Source organism: Sinocyclocheilus rhinocerous, unplaced genomic scaffold (genome assembly GCF_001515625.1).
Source record: "Sinocyclocheilus rhinocerous isolate Xijiao unplaced genomic scaffold, SAMN03320098_v1.1 scaffold395, whole genome shotgun sequence".
In the NCBI taxonomy this organism is placed as follows: Eukaryota; Metazoa; Chordata; class Actinopteri; order Cypriniformes; family Cyprinidae; genus Sinocyclocheilus; species Sinocyclocheilus rhinocerous.
In genome coordinates, this window is record NW_015660890.1 from 819,476 (window position 1) to 836,026 (window position 16,551).

Below are 16,551 nucleotides of genomic sequence, written 5' to 3' on the forward strand. Positions count from 1 at the left end.
TCTCTCAATTTGAAATAGTCTCTATAAAACTTGACCACTTTTGTTTACATGCATTGTGATCATGATTCATATGACAGACACTAAAATAGAACATAAATAGACAAAAAAAATAATAGACCCTTAAATAATATATCTACAAAATATGGCAGATATACATACATTTTACATGTTTTATGTATTCTTTTTATGAAGCTATGATAAAGATATCATCTTTCAGAAGGGCAAACTAGAATTAAACAGCTAGTCATGTGACTATTTACTTAAGAACTTTCATTAATAGTTGACAATTCTGAACAAAATACATGAACTATTTGTAGACCCTTCTAATTCAAAAGTACACTATGGTCTGAAATGTCAAAGTAGGCATGCATTCAAAAGCTGCATGCAATTAATCAATTTAGATACTTGTTTTGAGTGCATTGTAAGCATCATCACATTGACTCACCTATCTGCATGACGCGGCCGAACACAGATGTGTTGTCCACCGTGCTACAGTTCCATCGCCTTTGCCTGAACTGATACTGACACTCCTTGATGCCCGTCTTTGCCCCCTCTCCGATATAAACCATATGGTCCTGATAGAGCTGGCAGAGCTTCCTCTGACCCTGAGACAGGCCCGTCAGCTGGCTGCACAGAGGTTGTGCTCCAATGATGTACATCTCCGGTCTCTGGATGGGGTTCATGGCTAATGACCTGAGAAAGTAAGACCAAAGCACAGACCATCAGCCAAATACAGTGTGGACAACTAACCTGCAGCATGCATGACACAAAATCATTATTTATAGTGTAAAACTTAATTAGGCTATACTCATGTGGTGTCTTTTTTTTTTTTTTTTGGAGAATGCAATAAGATATTGTAGTAGTAAATATTGTACTATTTTTACGTGAGTACGTCAAACTCAACCTACACAAAACCTGTGATTCACTGCAATAATAATGTGCCAGTTTAATTTCAAGCAAATTCATTTTTTGTGATATTAAGTTATGGATTGCACAGCTTTAATGGTGTCTGTAACTTATTATCAAATAGAAAACTGTTGGAAAAACCTGTTGTCCTCAGGACATGTTGCCTTGAATGACCTTATTTACAAACAGTTTGACCATTTGTTGCCCAAGGTAAATATTGTGACAAAGCCTTCACATTTGTTCTCAGCTAACAGTTTTCTTATGCATTGTTTCATCCTTCACAAAGACACATAACTCAATAAGATATTCTTTAGAAATATAGATATGTAACCTAGATTCGTTTGCAAATACAATCTGATCTTACCACCATGAGTTGGCGACCACCAGCAGCTGTGAGTTGCAGAAGATGAGAGTCACTGCCAAAAGTAGGTGTCCTTGGTTCATTCTCACATCCATCCTTCCTCGTCCAAGAAATGGAAACGTGAAGAGCCTCCTCTGGGGAAACATTTAGGAAATTATAGTAATCCACTTGGAGGAGCTGCTTCCTTTAGTAACTTGAATAAAAAAAGAAAGTCCAGTGCCTCTGAACCCCCTCAATTTCGCCCCAGCTCAGTTTTAAACACCAGCTGTGCGTAAAAAACACCTAGATGACCTGAGGCACTAACGGAGTCTGACATCTGTTGAGAATGTTCTTTTCAAACTCCGCTTCATAAAACGCAACGAAAGTGGATGTCGGTGCGTAATGGACATAAGCGCCACATGGATGGAAGTTAAAACGAACGATGAAAAGACATAAGTGCAACTGTGTGGTGATAGTCCAAACTCTCTCCCCCCTCCGTCTCTGCCGGTTCTCTCGATGTGAACTAACACCTCTGCGCTCCGATGGCACAACTTAACCCTCCCTCCTTCTGCTCGCACTTCAGCGCACCCCCTTCGTTTTGACGCGGACACAATGAAGAGGAGGAGGAGCGCGAGGGGAGCCGAGGAACTGGTGAGGAATTTGGGGAGGCCAAACAACACAAGAGGGCAGCAGATGAGAATCCGATTCGCGGCAGAGCTTTGATTCTCCGGCGCGCAAGAGCGCGTTTTGCACTTATGGTAAATTACGAGACAACGCACGCATTAAGAGGAGCTTGAGATTCTCGCGAAGCATTTCTATGAAAATCAAAAAGTCAAAAGTTCACAGAGGGAGATGGAATAAAAGAGTTAACGGCTTGGAAAATATCATTCTTCCATCAAAGTTCACATGCGTATAATCTCCATTCGTTTTAGCTCTATAGTTTACCGCAATAAATCCGAACAAGGGGGAAACAAAAAAATCCCAGTTTGACATGAGGAATAAAAGCCACGCATGTGATCTTTGACAGTTCAACTCCTGCTACCCTCTAAATCACTATGCACATAAAAGACGCAGTTGCATTAAACGCACTTGGGCATGAGATATCCACTCACACTTCAGCAACCAAGACTAAACCGGGATATAATGTGGGGAAAGTTTTATCAGCACACCCGTTTTAGACGAATTTACAGCTGATAACCAACATCGCAGACATAAACAGCCACATTGCACCCTATCCTTCAGAAGTCCGGTGTAAGGAATGCAAATATAATGAGTGTTTTACAGCTCCAGACTCTTGGAGAGGTTTGGGAATTGTAGAGAGCCCTGTGCCGTTCCAGCATCACCCCCACACCTCTCTTTTGAGTGCAGACATGTCAGAATTGGTGTGAGAGACGCCACTCAATTTCCGAGCAGTCTGTGCATGATAAAGCGCCTCTCCGGACCCTTTCATCTCCTCTAATCCACACGCCCAGCCATCACCTTTACGCAGACCTGGGCTCGTCTCCACGTCCCTCCCTCACCCTGGGACCCTGACGCACAGTGCGCAATAAATTCTGTTTATTTTACTTTACACTGTGCGGTGCTTATAATTACTGCATCGTTACTGTACTAATGCGGTTTCTTCCGTTTTTGTAAATACAATGTCAAAATCAACGTACCTGTATATAATAATGTAAAACACTAGGATTTATTGGACGATGATTAGAGGAAAATTGTATAAAAAAAATCAAAGAATGTCTAACAGATTGGCTTCAGGGTAATCAGATAATGCACATAAATTCATGAATTTCTTATTTTTAAGCACGACGTGGTTAGTGGTTCATTTGAGTTCACATGTATTAGTAGTAAATGGTGTTTGCTCCCCCTGTTGCACTGATTAAGTAATTACAATACACTTTAAAATAAATAAAATAAAATAAAATAAAACTATCTTTATAACATAGACCAAAATGTACAATTGTACTGTTTAAAAATAATTTCCTACACTTAAAAAAAATAAAATAAAAATAAAGGTTCCCAAAGGGGGTTTTCACAGCAATGCCATAGAAAAGCCATTTTTTGGTTCCCCAAAGAACCTTTTTTTGTGAACAGTTATTAAACGAAAACTTTTCATTCGTAAAGAACCTTTTGTGAAATGAAAAGATTCCATTGATGTTAAACGTTCTTCATGGAACCATAGATGCCAATAAAAACCTTTCATTTTAACAGTCTATGAAACCAAAGGCCAGAAATAATATATTTAACTAGTGAAAACTGTGTTGAATGTATGCATTATGTAAGCTATCACGTTAATTGTTAATCAGAAAACACAAAATAAAATTAAATAGAAATTTGACAAAATAAAATAAACAGAAGTAATTTTGAATAAAATAATCTACTTAACGTGTAAATGTAGCTATAATGATAACAAAACAAAAGCAACTATTATTATTATTATTATTATTTAATAAAAATATTAAAATCATATAATAATTTTCTAAATTCTCTAACCTATTTTTAAATGCATAAAGTTTCTGTAAGAGTCCATATCTATTGCACACTTTCCATTCACAATTCAAAGTCCTGATTCTAGTACTGCATCTAATCACATGGTGGCGCACTTTAGCAAGAAATGAACATAGACAGCAAAACTAGCAAAAACATTTTCTCACGAGGTCTATGCAATCGCAGCGCAACCCAGCGCAATGCTAGTGTAATACACGACTGATGCCTCATGATTATCAGTATGCATTAAGCTCTTTGTAGGTGCTAAGAAAAATATGCATGCTAGAAAAAGATTGATTTTTTTTTTTGCGCTGCCAGAGCTCGTGTATAAACACCACTGCCTGTAATTTTATTTGATTTTTAAAGAGTCCAGGCCTTTTGAATTAAGAGCCACTTCGATCTTCTCTAGCAGGTCACCTCTAACTGTGAGCAATAAAACCTGTAAAAGCAGCTGAGTCTTATAGATAAGTGTGCTTACATATATCACACATGCATTGCTTATACATTACTCAATCTGCCTGAAATCGGTGCTAATAACACACATTTCAATGTGACCTTAAATGGACACGTTCTCTCTCAGTTGCTCTATTTTATGCCATCTGTGTCGCTGCCAGCTATGGTTGGTAAATGATGACATCACTGGCACGCATGAATAGAATCCGAGCATCCAGTGCGTTTCAGAATCTGGATGCTGTCTTCATACAGGCTTTGCAGATTTGTACCGACTTATATTAGCAGAGCGGTTGCCATGCTGGCATATCGGTTACAGAAAGAAAATTCTGTCATCATTTACTCACACTCATGTCATCCAAACCTGTATTATTTTCTTGCTTGCATGGAACACAAAACAAGATGTTTAACAGAATGTTAGTGCTGCTCTTTTCAATATAATGAAAGTGGACCGTCAAGCTCCAATGATGACAAAATGATCATAAAACATCATTAAAGATAATTTGCGTGCTATTTTCAAAGTTTTTGAAAGTCATGTTATGCATTCTTAAAAATAAAGGTTGCAAAATTTTTTTTTTTGCAGCAGCAGCAGCAGCAGTGCCACACAATAACCATCCTAAAGAACCTTCCAGTTCTTAAAAGAAATTTTTTTTTAATGTGAAGTGCATTTTAATAATCTAAAGACAATTTTCCACTTTAAAGAACCTTTTGTAAAATGCAATGGTTCCATGGATGTTAAAAGTTCTTCTTTGAACCATAGATGCCAATAAAGAAAGGTTTATGAGGTGTATGAGGAGAAGACCAAATTTTTGAACTAATTTGACCACATTATTGACCAAAAAAAGCACAAATAAGCATTGAGAGCTCATTCTGGTTTTGTTTCTCACACAAAGCTATCGTATGACTTTGTCTGCTATTGTCTGTATTGTAAAGAACCTTTTTTTGTTCCTCACAGACACCAATAAAGAATATTTATTTTTAGGAGTGTATGAGAAGATGAATTTTTTGACCAAATTTGACCACATTATTGTGCATATTCAAACTGCACAAATAAGCTTTGAGCGTTCATTTTGGTTTTGTTCCTCTGACAAATCTATCGTATGACTTTGTCTGCTATTGTCTGTATTGTAAATAACTTTTTTCCTCTATAAAGAACCTTCCGTGGAAACCTTCTGTTTTCATGGATGTTAAAAGTTCTAAATGGAACCATTGATGTCAATAAAAAAACTTCATTTTTAAGAGTGGTCTTTTAAGAAGGCCAAATTTTTGATTAAATTGACTGCATTATTGACCAAATAAGCTTTGAGGGTCATTCCCCCCCCCTAGCCTAGTCACCATTGACTTTCATTGAAATAGCAGGGTTAACATTCCACTTAACATCTCCTATTGAGTCCCACAGAAGAAAAAAATGACACAAGCTTGAGTAACTGCTGACAGAATTTTCATTTTTGGGTGAACCATCCCTTTAAGGTTTGGTTCTGATTTTGAGCGATTATGTAAACAGCTCAGTGTCTGACACAGAACAGGAAAGAAACAGAGGCGAGAGAAGACAAGGAAAACACTGGAGCCAAGCAGACGGTGTGTGTGCAAATGTGCGAACGAGCGAAGATGAAGACAACCTGGCTAAAGCTCAGGAGAGCTCTTGAACTCTGTGATGATCCTCACAGCGAGAGAGAGAGACAGAGAGACTGAAAGAGAAAAGATGCCACCCATACCAAAGATCCCGACTAGCATAAAAACAGCCACTAATCAAAACAATCTGCCCAATGCCTCGGTCTCAGTGCACACAGAGAAAAACGAAGGCACAGGATAAAGAGCAAAAGCAGCTTTCTGGCTGTGAATTCACAGCACTTATAATAACCAAAGTGTTCACAAGTCTGTAAAACTCGCTGCTTCCCCGTTGAGTCTCACGTACTGTAAATACCCCCTCTTTCCTCACACACAATGCCATGTGGTTCGGGGTACAGTGGAAATGACGGGGAGGGGGCTCTACACGTGCTGGGGGTGGGGTAAACCGGTCCAGCTGTGTTTCCCAGGGTGCTTTGCGGCAGCCGCTGGTAGATCAATGGTGAGGCAAGCCTGACAGATCTGTGTGCTGAGGTGTCTGAGCGAGCAGCCTGCTGTATATCATTAAAACTGCAGCGTCTCTCCATAACGCTGTCTGTGACTAACCCAGATAGCAGGCAGACTCCCAAATCAAAGACATGTGGGCTGCACACACACACACACACACACACACACATACATACAATGCCTCTCACCACTCATGCTCTCTTTTACTGTCAGCTCCGTCACTCCCACCCCATGTTGCTTGCTTTCACTCTGAGACATTTTCCTGGCATTCCCACTGTGCGCTATTGAAATTCCATCATTTTTCCTCTTCTTTCTCCTTTAGCCCGTTCCACAATCTTTCTGTCTCCTTTCTGCCCTTCACCTCTCGCCTTCCACTTCCTTTACTCAGTGTATAGTCTCTCCCACAGCTTGTTTTGCTTCTCTTCTGCCATTTTGCATTTATTTCCTTATCCTACACCTGCTTCTCAGATGTTTCATGCCCCTGTTCCTCCTCCTGTCGCGCTCCCTCTCCTGTTATTCATTCACTCTATTCCAGTCGTTCCCTCTTAAACTTGGCGATGAACCACTGAACTTTATCAGAACATATATTTTTTATGTCTATTTTATATATTTTTTTAATTTCATTTTTTATATTTTATACAGTAAAAAATTAAAGTTTTTTTTTTTAGATAAATTATATTTTTAATTCACATACATTTTTATAGGCTACTATTAAAATATTTTTTAGATAAAACCACATTTCATTTAATTTTTATTCATATTTTATTTTCATTTTTATTCATAATATGTTTATTAAAGTTTCTATATCCATAATTTTATATTAAAAACATTAACTTCATAACATTATCTTTTCTAAATATGATCTGCCTCTGTAAATGCATGTTTTCGGGGCAGTTAAGCTGCTTCAGATGTAACTTCTGTGCCGCCTTTTCCGGGTAAAGCTGGGATTGTACCCTCTATTTCATTTCCCTCTCTAAAGCTGGAAGAAGATGACTCATGCACGCTGATCTCCTTGTGAAAGTGAACGAATGTCTCTCTCTCTCCTCCGAGCCCATATGGCTTTCTGCACTGACTGCTCAGGAAACCAGACACAGGCCAAACTGGCCACACATCAGTCACTCTCTCTCTTCTATGACGCACGCGGCCCCTCTCACTCTCTCCTTCCTCCTTCCTCTCCGTCAATTTGTTCCCAGTAAGAAGTCTGATAGGACTTGGTGTAGTGTGGAGAACCAGCGGGGATCCTGCTATAAAAGCGCAGGGGCTGTTAGAGCTACTTTATTCCCTAATAAATAGATGGACGCAGCAGTCAGGGGCCTGTAGCTGCTAGAGAGACCATGTGTCTGCCAGGTTCCTGATGTGATGGTGGGGGTGGGAAAGGGTGCCCTGACAGCCGCTCCTCACCGGGACAGGACGAGTCTGGGGTCAGTCCCCCCCAGGGTAGTGGGGGACACAGCACATGTTATAGATTTGAGGGGTGATGGTGTGATTGCACTGGAGGAGTTTGGGTCATATTCTTGTTCTTTCAGCAAACGCAAACTGAAATAAGCATCAAACGCATTTACATGAACAATAACATTTTGAAATGGTCTTTTAATTGCTATCAAAAATCAGGGTTTAGATGCAAATCAATAAACTAAAAAAAACAAGATTTTTCTCAGTTTTTGCATCAAAGGTATTATAGAGCAACAATGTATGGAAGCCCGCAAGGTAATTGCAACTTTATTTCACAATTCTGACTTTTTTCTTGCAATTCTGAGTTTATATTTCAAAATTCTAGACATAATCTTGCAATTGTGTATGCAAAGTAATAAAACAACATCTCAAGAAAACCATGTTTACGTTAGATACATTTGGTAATGACTGGGTTCTTCTTTCCATTATATAAAATGCTACAGTCAGACTAGATGCACATTGAATACAGTGACCAAATGCAGTCTTTGCATTCAAAGCAAAAGTCCAATTTGGTTTTGCGTAAACCGTTTATGACCTTTTCCTGATAAATTCACACTAGCATGACTTAGCATGTTTTATTAAGCACAGTCGTTAAAATTGTACATGCGAACATACTCACTGATGATCTGTATCTACTTCCGTCTTTGATCAAAACAGCAAGATTACACTAGGTTTTACAATATTAAGCATTACTAAAAACCATGTTACATCCCATATCTAATCATAAGATTGCTTGTGAGAGATATATGACCCATGACTTGGTTACAAGTGACTGTGCTTTTGAGCAATGCATTTAACCCCAGGATCCAACAGTCACAATTAGAGCATTGTCAGATGCATTGGGTGAAAAGGCATTGATTAAACAGTAAAAGCTCGCCAACTGAAAGGCTTGGTCCTGTTTTTTGGGGTCAAACAAGTCAATGGATGCACTTTGCTCATCTGACCCTGGATGAATCTGTCTAGAGTCTGAGTATACAGGTCAGTTTCGTATATAATACTGCTTTCTTCATCTCTTTTCGTTCGCTCTATGTCTCTCACTGTTATCGGAGTAGAGTATGGGGGGGTGGGGGGGTTAATTTCTCTCCCCAGGCAGCCCAAAGGCCGCCGCCAGCCTGGGCACAGTGCCCATTTCAGTCCTGGCACGCTGACAGGCCGCTGGCTGCCCCTACACACTTCTCCCCTCCTCCCTCTCCCCAGCCCCCTGTTCACCACAGGAAAGGTTTTATCTCACATCAAAGATGGCAGACAATCTAGGGTTAATTTATAGAACTACAGAAAAAACAAGTGTTTTCCTAATGGTGTTATGAAGTGCAAACATGACTATTGAAATTGTGGTCAGATATTAATAAATTTGTTATTCCTAAAGAGACTTACTCAATCAATATTATCCCTGCAGTAATTTTATTAGTAAGTTCAAGGAAGGGGTTAATCACTATTATGTTGTTTTTCGTGACGAGGAGTCAGAGACAATTTTACATGTATTTTTCAAATGTGGTTATACAAATTTATTTTGGTCTCAAGATTCATTAATTATTTTTGATGTCCTTTATAAGATTATTCAACTCATACAATGGTTTTGTTTTTGGATTGTGATACTGGTTTAATGAACATTGACAATGCAATGAAAATTCTTGTCCTATTTGGGAAATATCATAAACATAAATCAAAATGGTAACACTTTAGTATAGGGACCAATTTTCACTATTAACTAGTTGCTTATTAGCTTGTCTATTATTAACATATTGGCGGTTTATTAGTACTTATAAAGCACGTTCTGCATGGCCATAATCTACATCCCTACTCCTACCCAATGCCTAAACTTAACAACTACCTTACTAACTATTAATAAGCAGCGAATTAGGAGTTAATTGAGGCAAAAGTCATAGTTAATGGTTTCTTAATAGCGAGAATTGGACCTTAATATAAAGTGTGACCATCAAAATATATGTCAGCTTTTCCAAATGATAGGCTACTTTGCATTTCAATTATAAGATTCTTTAATTAATATAAAGTACTATAGTAAAATTGTTCAGACATCTATGTTGTTGAAAAAGATAACTAATATAATAGCTATTTTCTCTTTTTTCTTATTTATTTATTTATAAATAAATAAATAAAACCATACTAGACAATATTCACCTACATTTTGCAACTAAAATCAGTAGTTGCAAAATGTAGGCGAATATTGTCTAGTATGGTTTTATTTATTTATATTCTTACTCCGTAAATAAATAAATAAAGAGAAAAATCTAGGATGACGTCCTCTTTTCCCAGACATGCCCTGGCTGGGATTTCTAAATTGCCTAAAATGTCCTCATGTATTCTGGCTTTGTTTGACAGTCCCAGTATATGTATTTATATTTATGAATTGCTTTGGCTGTTCTCTCTCTGTGGCTGATCCCTCCTTCTCGCACATCACAATTGGTTGATTATGTACAATCCCTGCACACTATTGACTGAACAACTGTCCAGTCTTTACCTTCAGCCAAAACTTAGACATTTTAGCCAATTTAGTAATCCTAGCCGGGACATCCAGGGGAAAAAAAGGAGGAAGTATGGTCAATGTATTTAATCAAACTCGGTTAGACAGATGGAGGTACAGAAATGCTCTGCTGCAGCCCTACTTATACATGAGCACACATGCTGAGGGAGAGGAAAGAGGACAAGTCCTCAAACGTGACCACACACACAAACACACTGGCTTGAAGCAGGCAGCTGGAGGGTGGAGAGGTCGGAGTCTCCACAGTCTCGGCCTGATTAAAACTCCCAGCACTGCCTCTCACTCCCCCTGGATTGATTAACCTGACCTGTATCGGATCAACCCCTCGGGACGCAAGCGCAGCCCACTTTCCTGAAGTGGATGAGAGGAACAGCAACGGGGTGGGAGGGGGCAAGAGAGCCGGAAAAGAGAGACACAGAACGGGAGATGGGCAAAAATGGACCGTGCAGGAAGAGGAGGAGAACAAACCAAACCAGACTTGCAGGTCAGCACATCAGCAGCATACTAAGCCCTGCTTTCAAGTTCTGTGCTTCCGGCCCTTTATGCTTAAAACTTCTCTTTCCTCTATCAAACACAATACACCTTCTTGTAATGTTTAATTCAAATGCAAACAATGCATTTCTGCAAGAATGTATCAATTATTTAGGTTTTCATTATTGTTATTATGAGGGCAGCACAGCTGCTCGGTGCGCTGTCAGCAGACGGCTGTCTCTGAGTCCCAGCACTGAGACAAACAGCTCGGCTTTCTTCTCCACAATCAACACTCTCTAAAAGAGATACTCTCTGACAGCTATGGCGAGATGAACCAAAAATAAACGAGAATACATAACACAGATATTCAGTGTCTTGCAAAAGTATTCAGATTCTTCATTAATGAAGTAAATTACAAACCAATTCTTATTTCAAAGCTTGAAACAAAAGATTCCAAATAAATAATAAAAACATTAATTCTGTTAAAATAATTACAAATTTTATTTAAAAAAAATATATATATATACATATATATATATATATATAAAAAAGCTTTGCCCTGTGTTGAGGTGTAATTTTTCTAGGCAGATTTCCTTTAGGTGTATTGAGGTTAGTTATTAACATGAGCACTGTAATTTAAAAAATAATGTCAGGGATTCTCAGTTGGATTAAGAACAGATTGGACTATATATATTTTTGTTCTTCAGCTGTTCCAGTACTAATATGGCTTGCTGCTTGCTGTTTTTGAAACAGGCCCTCCTGCCATATTTCCCTGTATTCTTTCCCCCACTATCCATTCTTCTCTTTTAACAAGATGCCCAGTGTCTGCTGATGAAAAACAGCCGTACAGTGTGATGCTATCACCAGCATACTTCACAGTAAATGTGATGTTTTTTGCTGTGTGGGCAGTGTTAGATTTGCACCATATTAGTTCAGATTTTAGCTGAAAAGTTTCATTTTGGCCTTATCTAACAAAACAAACTTTTCCCTCATCGCAACTGGGTCACAATTATGTTTTTGGCAAACCCCAGACTTGCTTTCACATGGTTCTTTCTGAGCAATCATTTAAATGACTCAGATTTCCTTGTTTGTGCAGATATTTTGAGAAATTATTACTTCTCGATAATTAAACCAACAATAGGCCACTGGGGCTGCGGCATTACTTTGTAGCCATTTTCTAAAATGCATTTGCTTTACTTTAACTTCTTTGGAATGCTTATTAGTCTTGATTTTCATGGCATCTTTCTAGAAAAGATGAAAATTACTTTAATGATTCAAAGGTAAAGGCCGAATCATTAAAGTGTATCTGAAGTGTTTCTCAACTGTATCTGAACCAAATACTTTTGCAAAGATTTCATGTTTTGTTCACAGTATTATAATAAAACAATGCTACAATAAAAGTTTCAGTGATAATATCTCAAGAGTAAAAAAAAAATCCACCTACTTTAACTTCAGTTACTCTTAAGTATTATCAAATTGGCTGTACAAGCAATTCCATCTTAATTATATTAATTATTATATTAAAATGATTTTAAAAATTATATTAAATTATATTAAACTGATTTTAAAAAATCAAGTTGAATCTCGTTTAACTTTTTTTATGAAAAAGATAACACTGTACTTGCTTGAAGTTTTTATGTATAATGAATTCATAATATTCATAATTTGATGAATATTATGAATTCATAATATTCACGTTATGAAAGGCGTTCATAATGTACACTGCACTGCATTATATACTTTCATAAATGATTGTAACCAAAGTTAAAATGCATTATAATATTTGTAGATTCATCTGAAATTAGTTGTTTGTCATGTGTTTGAATGCAATTTACCTAAAGGTGTAAATATGAATAGATACATCTTATCATGTATTATAATTTTGGTTACAATTATTAAATTGTGCATAATAATGCCTTAAATAATGCATTATAAAAATATTACAAATATTTATATAATGCATTCTATATAAAGGCTTCAAGTGTTACCCAAACATAATGTATTGAATTTAAAGTAAAATAAATAGCATAAAATGAAAATAAACAGGCTTAGGTCAGTTCGGTAAAACAACCTGGATGGTTTATGGGCCTAAATAATTTCGCAAAGCACATTTTCACAGACTTCCCAAAGGCTGGATACCGTCTTTGTTGATAAAACAGGCCTCTAAACACTCATAGTTCATGACCTCACTGCTAAAACTTGCATTAACAGTAACCTCTCCTTGTGGGTGCGGGACCTATGACATCTAGCACTGGGTCTCAAAGGCCCTGATGCCGAGGGCTTTACTATCTGGGTGGCTGATGTGTGTATATTCTGCCCTTGAGTCACACAGTTGTTTGAAGAACACTTTTCAATATTTGTTTAGATTAATTACTATTAGCTTATTATTAAACTGTAATTAATATATTCCTCTATTTTTAAGTCCCTGAAATCCGTGTTAATTTTAAAATTACATTTTTCATGACTATTGGTATAATTTATAAATAAAAATTTTTGCATTTTAAAATTATACAAGAACATCGGACATGCAGCAGACTAATTCAGTCATCTCTCTGTCTGTTTTGCTCTCTATTTTGTCTCTTGAAGGTCCCAGGTGGGCAATGTGACCATTGTGCAGCCAAACGGCCTGTTATTGTCGGTCATGCTATGAGAGAGAGGTTGAGTTTGGTGTTTTCTGTATGTGTGCGTGTGTTTTGATGAACCCACTGCTTTCTGCCCTGTCAGTGCCTCTCCTCTTCAGCACATTAGCTCGGGCTGTTCCCTACGACTGCTTTGATGGTGAGCGCCGCAGGGCTCCGATCTCTGTTTCAGGTTGTAATTACTCTCTAGAGGGGCCTCACCTGGCTGTGGGCTCCAGGCATACAGAGAGAAAGATAGAGAGAGAAATAAAAGGAAAGAAAGTGGAGCTATGAAAGAACAGAAGATGAGAAAGGAAAGGTGGGGTAAGAGGGCAAAAGTAAAAAAATACAGTGGGGCCAACAGTCTGAGACAATCAAAAAAAAAAATTATGTATGTGTCTCTGTATATGTGTTTGTGTGTCTCTTTTGCTCACTAAAGCTGCATTTATTTAATAAAAGATACAGCAAAACATTGTAAAACATTATTACAATTTAAAAGAACTGTTATTTATTTTAGAATTTTTTTATATACATTTTAAAATGTAATTTATTCCTGCAATGGCAATACTGAATTTTCAGCTATTTAGATTGTATATTTAGATTATTATTAAAATTATATAAAGAACAAAAAAAGTAAAATAATACAATTTTATATTAATTATTAAATTATATTAATATATATTATATCAATACAGTTTTATATTATAATAATATCATACATATATTTTATGTGTGTGTGTATTTTTTAGATTTTATATTATTTGAGATTATATATTTAGATTAGATTAGATTATTATTAGGTTGAAATGAACGTTAATTTTACTATTTGATTTGTCATTGTTATGATTTGTAGTTGAAAATGTTGCATTGTTATAAACTGTAATTAAAAATGTTTGTAATTAAAAAAAGCTGCAGTTTAAAATTAGAATTTTTTTTTTTGAAGTATTTCACTAGCGGCCTCAGACTTTTGGACTATATATATACAGTAGATATATATATATATATATATATATACATACAGTATATATATATATATATATATACCAATACAGTTTTATATCTATGAAAAATGCAAACAACGTCTTTCACTTGCCTTCTACATCACACTACATATTGCTGTATTTCTGTAGCAGCAGCACCAAAGATTCACACTCTGAAAGACAAACTTTGCAGTAGAAAGCAAATACCTCACTCCGTCAGGCTGTCTACAAGAGAAAAGTGCACGAATGTGACACATACAGAGCAAATAATTGAAATGTTATGGGAAAATAAAGGGATTTGCTCATTTTGTATCACTAGCGGTATTACCATTACAATGCATTATATGCAGGGAGAGTATTACATCATCGCCTGTTCTTTACACAGACACCGAGAGCATCGGCTTCCTGGTGTTTCCCCTGTAGTACCCCAAAGGGGTTGCAGCTCCTAGGGAGATTCGACCTGATTTGAATAGAGTAACGTAGCTTCCCCTGCCGTAGAAGAAACTGTTGTCTGATTTCATGAAAAGCCCATTCAGCAAGCTTGATGTATGCGAGCGTTTGTGTGAGTCACATCCGCCAAAATCTCTCCTCAAACTGCCACGGCTTGCAAAACAAAAAAGCAGATTGGAGTCATACACGATTCCGTGAAGGAGCCAAGTGAGAGAGAGAGAGAAACTACAAAGTAGCCTAAAATCTATTCATGAGGTGTCAGCTTTCAACAGCATGTTGACACATGCCTACGTCTCCTAGGAAACGCTTGCCCCAAGCGCAGTTCTGTGGCATGCAATTATCCAATTATCTACCTCCCCTGAATCAGCACATCAAATCACATGACAGATCTTTTTTTTTTTTTGCAAGGCCCTACAACACCTTCGCATTTGCGTGTAGCACTTGTCCTTCCAGTTCTCACTGCCTCCCAGCTTCATTTTCACTTTCCTTCACTGCAATCTTTTGTTTCTCTTCCACTTTAGATCATGCTTTCCGTTTTGCCGTCTATTTTGCTTCCACTTGGTGCAATTTAGCCTGAATGATTATAAACTGTTAAATTAACAGCGACGTCGCTCTGCGTCTTTTTTAATTGTTAGCTTTCGCCTGCTTTCTAAATCAAACCCCTCCCTTTCTTTTCTCGCTCGTCCCCTCCTCCCTCTCTCTCTCTCTCTCTCTCTCTCTGCTTATTTCCAGGAGCAGCTTGAGTCCTGCTTTTGGCTCTGCAGACCTGCTTTGAGAGTCTCTGACTCACAGCAGTGCAGTTCTGGAGCAGCCCTACTCTCTGGCGGTGAGGCTGGCTGGAGGAGCCAGGGAGAGGGGCCGCTGTCACAGACCTCTCGCACCCTTACATGCTAGGCATCGGGGCTCAGCGTGCATTCAGAGCCCTTCATCTGTCCACCATACAAGCCCGGGACCTGTCTGTCAGAGAGAGCGCATGAATTCAGCTCTACGTCAGCATGAGATGAAGTCTGCAGCGCAGTTTTATTCCAGTAATCGGACATATTTCAGAGATGATCTGGTTAAGTGGACGATAAAATTAAGAGGGATCAATGAGCGAGGTTTGATTAAAGTTTAAGGCTTCACTGCAAAAAAAGGCTTATCTTACTTAGTATTTTTGTCTTGTTTCTATAGTCAAAATATAAAAAAACTTATTAAATCAAGATGCATTTATTCAACAAGCAAAAAGACTTAAGATATTTAGTCTTGTATCCTGAGGGGGGGGAGGGGGAATCATATTAATTGCATTTTGCTTAAAATAATTACAATTATCTGCCAGTGGGGTAAGAAAAAGAATCTTGTTTTAAAAGCATTTTACTTACCCCACTGGCAGATAATTTTACTTGTTTTAAAGGTGTCATATGATGCTTTTTTAAAGATCATTATTTTGTGTATTTGGTGTAACAGAATATGTTGACATGCTTTAATGTTCAAAAAACACATTATTTTTCAAATACTGTACATTATTGTAGGTCCTCTATGCCCCGCCTCTCTCAAACGCTTCGTTTTCTACAAAGCCCGACTTTAGTCTTTGCAACTTCAGGGATCTTATCTATGCACCAAGAGCTTGTAACACTCCAAAGAGAAAGGAAAACTTGAAATCGCATCATATGACCCCTTTAAGCAAAATGCAATGCAAAGACTAAATATCTTATGTCTTTTTGCTTATCTAGTAAATGCATCTTGATTAAGAATTTTTAGATATTTTGATTAAAACAAACAAAAAATACTAAGAAAAGCTTTTTTTGCAGGATTTTTTGTATTAATAAAGTGCATTTATAATGGGGTTTT

At 37.4% G+C, this 16,551-nt stretch overlaps 1 protein-coding gene across 4 annotated transcripts in view; it reads right to left on the reverse strand.

The window, feature by feature from the left end:
• LOC107726030 (protein Wnt-5b) overlaps window positions 1-16,551 on the reverse strand; it is an 83,580-nt gene that overhangs the window by 10,951 nt on the left and 56,078 nt on the right. For 2 of the 4 annotated variants that reach the window (XM_016535495.1, XM_016535497.1), the window contains exons 2-3: window positions 1,271-1,401; window positions 446-693 (exon numbers count right to left, since the gene is read on the reverse strand). In XM_016535495.1, coding sequence (XP_016390981.1) covers window positions 446-693; window positions 1,271-1,362 — 340 coding nt within the window. In that variant the 5' untranslated portion in view covers window positions 1,363-1,401. Of the gene's footprint in view, window positions 1-445; window positions 694-1,270; window positions 1,442-15,514; window positions 15,537-16,551 lie in introns of those variants that run through there. The other 2 variants (XM_016535496.1, XM_016535494.1) reach the window with 2 other exon arrangements.